Source organism: Lolium perenne, chromosome 5 (assembly GCF_019359855.2).
Source record: "Lolium perenne isolate Kyuss_39 chromosome 5, Kyuss_2.0, whole genome shotgun sequence".
Taxonomy (NCBI): domain Eukaryota; kingdom Viridiplantae; phylum Streptophyta; class Magnoliopsida; order Poales; family Poaceae; genus Lolium; species Lolium perenne.
The window spans coordinates 165,080,848-165,088,820 of record NC_067248.2 but is presented as its reverse complement, the minus strand read 5'-3'; the positions used below and the strand labels follow the sequence as shown (position 1 = coordinate 165,088,820).

Below are 7,973 nucleotides of genomic sequence, written 5' to 3'. Positions count from 1 at the left end.
GATCTGATTTAAAATACTTGGGATAAGGAGTTAGTAAGGTCGCTATTCATGCAAATCGATGATGAAATAATTCTACGGATTCCATTAAGCATACAACTATCAGACGACTTTGTGGCATGGCACCAGACAAACAACTTTATACTTTTTGTCTGGTATGCTTATTTCACTGAATGGGAGCACCAGTTTGGGCACGCGACTAGAAGGTGAGATGGACAAGCAAGGGTCTGATCAATTTAATCATGTTTGGGAGATTATGTGGAGCATGAATATTCCAAGCAAGGTTAAAATATTTCTTTGGAAGGCGCTTCGTGGAGTACTCCCTAGAATGGCCATCTTGGCAGGGCGACACATCAAGCTGGGGCCTCAATGTACGATTTGTATGAAGGGGCCATAGGACATCAGTCATCTTTTGTTCGGCTGTGTAAGAGCAAAGGAAGTTTGGAGGGAGTTGCGTTTGTTGAGCGAAATGGAGCATGCATTGATAGCTGACAGATCGGGTTCCATTATTCTTGAACACATTCTTCGATTCTCAAACAAGAAAATTCAAAAACTGGATCATGTAATCTTGCATGGAATTATAGAAGTTGGTGGCTGGTACATATGGTGGCAGAAGGTAAAAGGAGAAAGTGTTAGCCCTCCAAAAAATTCTGCTTTTGTTGTTAAGGAGTTAACTGCAAACTTTATGGCTTCCAAGACAAAATCTGCTGAAAAGGAAATTAAATGGTTCAAACCACTACGGAGCTCTCTTAAGCTGAATATTGATGCTTCTTATCATAATGATGTGTTTGGATCAGCGGGCATGGTTCTTCAAAATGATAAAGGAGAGGTTTTTTGGGGGGGGGGGGGGGGGGGGAGAGATGTTTTGTCCCCTAGATAATCTGATGAGTGTGGCAACAACTGAAGTAAACACACTTTTAAAACGACCGAAGTTCCTAGAACGTTTTGGGTGTTGTTCTTGCTACGTGGACTTTGATTTTTTGGAGATCATCCAAGCTTGTAATGGCGAGATAGAGAATCATAGCCCTTATTCAGCCAATCTAGCAGATTGTTTTCTCAAGGCTAGTAACATTATAGTGAGTCACTTCCAGCATTGCCACTATAGGGAGGCAAATCAAGTGGCGCATGAATTGTCTAGATTTGCTAATAGTTCTAGTGAAAATCGTAGTTGGGAGGAAGATACTCCAGATTTTATTTTATCTTTTGTAATCAGAGATGTGACTTTGTTCACAAAATTGCAGACGCGCTCTTTTCCTTCCAGGGGGGGGGGGGGGGGGGGGGGTCTGCTTTGTTTAGTGGTGAATCTGCTTATGGTAATGGATACTGCAGGAAAGGCTAAGGATGCTAAATAGGTCCGTTCGGCCCATCCGATTCTGTGTGTGACGCTGCAAACACACAGGGGAGCACCTATATAGTCGTCTGCCCAAGCCCAACACGCCAACATCCACCCCGCCCACCCGTCCCTCGCTTCGCGCTCTTTCCCCCTTCCATCCGTCTAGAGCCTTCTCGAACCTTCCATTCCATCCGGAGCCGTGGAGGCGAGCCATCTCCATGGCTTCCTCCTCCTCTTCCCCCTCCTCCGGATTCTGCATCTCCTCCGGATTCAAGCCGCGGATCTTCCCCGACACTCTCAAGCTCTGCACGAAGCCCACCTACCCGGGCAGACTGATCTTCGAAGCGGCGCGCGAAGGTAGCATCCCCATCATGAAGGGTAAGGTCCCGCAACTCCTCGTGGTTAGGTTTTGGTGCTCGTGGATCCGATGCGATTTCTGGTTTCCGTTTTGTGCGCGCAGACCTGGCGCAGCGGTGTAGAATTGAGGACAGAAGCCTGGAGGTGGTGGAGGAGATCAAGGTCAAGGACTCTCCGAACGGCCCGAGCCTCGGGGCGCTCCATGTGGCGGCCTCGAATGGGAATCTGGAGATGTGCGAGTTCCTGATCGATGAACTCAACCTCGACGTCAACGCGGCTGCTGAGCATGGTAACTCTCAATTAGTTAACCTGTCGCTAATACGTACACGTAATTGGATTCGTCAGGGTTGTCGTTCCTGATCAGGTATCTCCTGATTTGAGGGATTTTTTTTATGCCGTGTCATCTTGGAGTAGCCGAATGGCATCTAAGATCTGGTTTCACAGTGCAACCGTACTTAGCTTTTGCTTAGTTTGGCAATCCACGCCATTCTGTTTTCAGATGCTGAATGCCACCAGCCCACCACCACCTGCCAATTGCACGCGCCCAGTTAATTTCAAATAGAAGTATGCGACCATTAGTTCCTTCTATGCTGATGGGATGTCATTGACAAGTCTTCTGTGTTTTTACTGTTTTTGTAAGCAGGGCAGTACTCGTGTTTGCGTCAGACAAATTCTGCAGATAGTTGGTTTCTTGAAAATGGATGTTAAATAATGGATCTGTTATATAGGAGCATTCGAGGTACACGAAAGTAGATACCAATTATGGCATTGTGAGTAAATGTTCTTGCGCTTCATTTCTTTTTTCTATGCATGACTCACTTGTGGTACCTGCTTGTGCCATCTTCTAGTATATATGTATTTTGCAGGTTCAGTCGCTCTTGGTTACGTAGGTATCCCTCTTTTGGTTGGAAGAAATTAACAACTGTTGCTCACTCTGACAAAGTGTTTGTTATATCTTGTGCTCTCACTAGGTTTATCACCTCTAATCTGTGCAATATACGGTACTGCACCTAAAAGAATTGTGGAGCTTCTACTTGATCGTGGTGCTGAACCAGACATACCAAGCACAGAAGGGGTTACTGTGCTCCATGTTCTTGCAACAAAGAAAGGTTCTCTCGGCCTATATACTTGCTTCCCGACATTTCGCTCATGCCAAATCTTATCTGTCATATCTAATCAATTCTGCTTGTAGTGCCTCTGCCCAGATTTTTTTTTCGAGAATACTTTATTTTATCTATTGTATCCTTGATGTTAATGTGACACTGTGAGTATTTTTCATGTACTTTATCCAGATCCCTTTGGAATAGCGGATTTATTGTTATCCAGAGGGGCCAATGTTGACTCTATGAGCCCAGAAGGAACACCATTACATTTTGCGGCTCAGTGTGGAAATCTGGAAATGATGGAAGTGCTGTTGAAGTATGACGCAAATGTACTAATTTCCTTCTTTCCATCTTTTGTCTGCTCTTTCTGGTCAATATTCGCTATGGTTTATACAATCTTGTATCCATGGTAAATAGAAGTCGTGGCCAAAAGGCATTCACTTGGCCCATAGATGTTCTCTTTCTTTTCCCTCAAGAAATATCCCAATCCCCCCTAATTGGATTCTAGATCACTGCCCAAACTGACCTAGGGCTTCTCTTTTATTTACTGGCTTTAGTCTTGTGTCTCTTTACGTTCTTTTCTTCTTTTACCATGCATCATTTGTTCGTGGATCTTTTCTTCTTCCACTGCTTCAAATGTAATAGATTCTAGATGACTACCAGATTGTGGTCAGACCAAGTTCCAGTTTTATCCACTGTTCCTGTGTGACGCCAGACATGCTGGTGCTGGGTAGTTTGCAACTTTGCACACAATTTTACTCGCATGCTAGAAAATATCAATGGTACGAGATAACGCAACATATGAATTTAAATTACCTTGATTCTTTTGCGGTGCTCTTAGATCCTTCATCTGATGCATGTAGTGGTAATAGATGCATAAGGGGCCTTTGCTAGTGAAATCTGGAATTTCCTTCCAAAAAAGATATTGGGTGCATACTTTTATGTCCAATGATTCATTTGGAAAAACAAAGATGATAAAGCATATGATTTCCTTTCGCATCTATAGCATTTGTCTGGAAAAAATAAATAATAATGTACGCCAAACAGTGCGTTTAGTAATTTCTGTATTCGGCTAATAATTGCATAATAAAGAGATGATAGTTTATTGTTCTTCATTGACTACTGTGTTTTTCTTTCAAGAAATGTGATGTTTCCCTTTTCTCCAGCCTAACAGCCTTGTGCAATCATCCTATGCACCACTTACAATGGCTCTCTTGGGTTCTTCGTTGAAGTGTGTGGAACTAGTTATTCAGGTGCTGTGACTTGTCCCTTTAAAACATCTACGTACAGTAGAGATATTTTGCCAAATGGACCTGAATTTTTTGTCATCTCATTCCTATTGTGAGACAAGTTGCAGATGATTACAAAACACTATATTCACAATTCTGTGGTAAATATTTAATGTTTCAGGCCGGTGCTGATGTCAATGCTGCTAAGCCTGTAACTCCATTAATAATAGCTGCAAGATATGGCTTATCTGACTGCATCAAGTGCTTGTTAAAATATTGCGCTGATCCCAATATTGCCGATGAAGTGAGTTTTTTGTGCTGCTACTTAGACTATTTGTTGTAACTCTAATTAAGCTTCTGAACTGGCTATGTGCTGTACATGCAAAACAACTTTGGTGGTGTGTTTGTGATTAATGGCTTATCGTAGCATTCGGTTATCTCCAGATATTGTAGATTACATTATTTATGGTAGCATCTAATAACATGAATAAATGTAAGCTATTTGATAAATGTGGGTAAATGATGCCATATCTTGCTATTTGGGGTTTGCTAGGTTTGAAATATCATTGTTTGTTAATAGTCTGATTTATGCAGAGTTCCCCTTTTGTTTATCTGAAATTTTTATCCAGTTGCATTATTTGGAGCATTTTATGGTTAAATATGCCATACTGAAGTCCTCTGTCTGTTCTCTTCAAATAATTATTATCTATCACGTTGTACTGAAGGTCACATCATCTGTGCCTTCAGAGAAATGAGAAGAGCAAAGGAACTAAACATTCATGCACCTGTTTAATTATTCTATCTATCCACATGTCCAGGATATGTTGGGAATCTGGGAGCACATATATCGAAGACCGATTCATATTCTACTAGGCTTTAGTACATGCGCTGCACAATCGTCCATAATTTTTCATACTCCCTCCATCCCATGAAAGTTGTCTTAGACTTTGTCACATCCAAATTTAGACAAAATCTATGACAACTTTGATGGGACGGAGGGGGTATTTTGGATCTTATAGATATGCCTGAATTCAATGCCTTTGCCACATTCTCTTTTTGTGCCATTCCCTAAGCTTTCCCGTGCTTATTCTAAAACTCATTCCTGATATGATTTTTAGCAGATTGGTATAATCCCAGTGGAAATAGCAGCAATCCATGGACGGAAGAAATGTGTTGAGATTCTTTTTCCTGCCACATCCCCTGTAGATAAATTTGCAGACTGGAGCATTGATGGAATAATGCAACATGTCGAATCTGGGAGTTCAGAAGTACGAATAGAATATTTCCTATTCGACTTGTTGTTCCAGTCGGGTTGATGTCAATCAGTTTCGCACAGATCAAGCAAAAAACTAAACTAGCTTTGTTTGAAAGATTTGTCACTGCCATGCATTCTATATTCGTTTTGACTTTCAGTTAAACATTTGATTTAGGGTCATCCTGATAATATGACGCAAGCTTCTTTTGAAGCGCAAGGGGATTATGCATTTGAGAGAGAGGATTATGTTCATGCATCAGCTCAATACACCTTGGTAAATTCTTTCATCAGATCAGTGGCTGCATAGTACATCCGTAGGGCTCCAATAAGTACTTGGTTACCTTATCATATACTGAAATTCGCAATGAAGCAAATACTAATTTTGTTAATAATACTGCAGATCTGGGTGCTCTAAATTATAACAGTTTTTTATTACCTACTTTTTTTGGGTCCCATTTTTTGTATTTAGAACTATTTGTGTGCATATATGACTGTTGAGAATCTTCTCTCTATTATATTTGATTAATGTTTACACAAATATTTTTGGTACAAGGTGTGCTAGTTTAGTCATATTCAGCCGTCTTGATCTTTTTGTGGTATACCATTTCATGGCTTCAGGCAATTGGGACTAGCCCTGAGGATCCAATCTTGTACTCAAAGAGGTGCCTTTGCTACCTTCGTATGGGTGAGAAAAACAAAGCTTTGGATGATGCCAGTACCTGCGAAAGATTGGGTTGTTTTGTATCACGTTACTGCCATGAGCAAGGATCAGCTCTAATACCAACGGAGGTACGGTTTTGGAAAGTTGCCATGACATTTTATTTTCCATAATATGTTTTGTTCCCTTGCCATGCATTAATGTTTGTGTGCTTAGGACTATGGCCAAGCAGGCGAAGCTCTTATATCTAGCTTGAAGTTGGATTCTGAAAGCGGCCCGGCTGGTGAAGTATCTAGGTAATCTCTGCTTGGAAATGTTTGATTGGACAGCTCGAGGTTGTTATTTTAATAAATCATTGTGTCATTCAATTCACAGCAATATAATCACTTGTAAGGGCATCCATCATATGTTTATTGTTATTTATCCCATGCCCATTGAATGTTAAACCTTCATCTTCCTTTTTTCCCTGCATCATCTGTTTTGGTTTTCAGATCACATGTCACCAAGCATAGAAGAAGATTACGCAGATGAATCTGTTTGCTTATTCTTGCTTTCTGCTGAACTTTCACGAATGACCAGTGACTTAAATAAATTTTATTGTATGCAGGGAGGAGGATCTGTGAATAAAGGATAGTTGCTGCCTGGACATGTGAAGTCTCCACTGAAGTTGTGAGGGGTTGTGTTTTGTTCGATACTGCACGGTGTACTGTATAGCCTGTCCATATTCTTGTGAAGAAAACTGAAAACAACATAAGCTGGAGACGTACCAATACATAGCACAGACGAGTAGCTGGTGATATACCTAGGATGCCTACATGTCAGATATGGCTCTTAGCAGAGCTACGAAACTGATCCATGTACCTTGCTTACTTGTGACAGCGGGAGGGCATGTCGTGGCCTTTTGTTAATTAGAAACAGACCGCTGGAAAATATGTACTGTACATGCCAGACTTTGTTTCTTGCTCATGTTTGTCTTCTCACGGTACACGTTCTTTCCTGGTTTGATTATCTAGTTTTAGATGTCTTCCAGCCAAAATGATTTGGCATAGTTATAAGGTACTATACTGTGCCATGTATGATTTGCCTCAAGGTATGACTCGGGAATTTGAGGTCGTTGTCTGTTGGACTGTTGGAGGTTCTTACTTGTAATAAGTAAAATAGCAGAGGGACCAAACTGTAACTTGTATATTATATATTCAGATAAGAGAAGGATGGAGAAGCTTGAGGAAGCACCCATCGATTCACACTGAGAAATCCCCTTTGTATGACATGGAGCTGGAGGTGCCGCTCAGCCCTCGCCGGCGGTGAACCGGTCTGTTGAATGTACAAGGACGTCGCCTAGGGGGTAGGGGGGGGGGGGGGGGGGGTGTGAATAGACGGGTTGTAAAAAACTTCTACTTGAGGGCTAAACAAGGCGGAATAAAACTACTCAAGGTTTACTTGTTTAGCTCAAAGCCTATCAACTAGGGTTTGCCTATGTGCACCAACAACCTATGCTAAGCATGATAAGTAACAAGGTGATAACAAACTAGATATGGAACATCAAGCATGAAGTCACAATGTAAAGCACATAGGTAAATGAGCTCGGGTTGAGAAGTAATCGGTGCACGAGGAGACTACAATATATCCCGAAGTTCACACCCTTGGGTGCCACGGCTCCGCTGGAGCGGTGTGGACGCACAAGGAACTCCAATGAGCCGCTAGGGCCACCGTATTCTCCTCGAGCCTTTCCACCAAAGGGAAAGTCTCGATCCACTAAAGGACCATTGAGGGTGGTCACCGAACCAGTACAAGCTTGAGGCAAACACCCAAGTATCAAGCTTGAGGAAAACTCCACAACACCGGAGACTCCCAAGTAGAAGGCCACAAAGGCTACAACACGCCACACACGGCAACAAGGCCACGAAGGCTCCAACGCGCCACAACCGGCTCCAAGACCACAAAGGCTACCACACTCCACAAAGGCAACAACTCCACAAAGGCTACCACGCCACAAAGGCGACAAGGCCACAAAGGCAACAAGGCCACAAAGGCTACCACG

At 42.2% G+C, this 7,973-nt stretch overlaps 1 protein-coding gene across 4 annotated transcripts; it reads left to right on the top strand.

Annotated features, from left to right (window-relative positions):
• Nucleotides 1-1,453: 1,453 nt before the first annotated feature.
• On the top strand, nt 1,454-6,880 carry LOC127300499 (uncharacterized). 4 transcript variants are annotated; one of them, XM_071820142.1, is made up of 11 exons: nt 1,454-1,708; nt 1,791-1,976; nt 2,659-2,796; nt 2,980-3,119; nt 3,957-4,043; nt 4,201-4,323; nt 5,141-5,287; nt 5,450-5,548; nt 5,893-6,063; nt 6,149-6,228; nt 6,540-6,880. In XM_071820142.1, the coding sequence occupies exons 1-11, from the start codon at nt 1,549-1,551 to the stop codon at nt 6,553-6,555; spliced, it is 1,347 nt and encodes a 448-aa protein (XP_071676243.1). In that variant the 5' UTR covers nt 1,454-1,548; the 3' UTR covers nt 6,556-6,880. The 4 variants fall into 4 exon arrangements, with proteins under 4 accessions (XP_071676243.1, XP_051186589.1, XP_071676245.1 ...); XM_051330629.1 differs by having other exon boundaries at nt 5,138-5,287; XM_071820144.1 differs by lacking the exon at nt 1,454-1,708 and adding an exon at nt 2,331-2,573 and having other exon boundaries at nt 1,923-1,976; nt 5,138-5,287.
• The last annotated feature ends 1,093 nt before the right edge of the window (nt 6,881-7,973 follow it).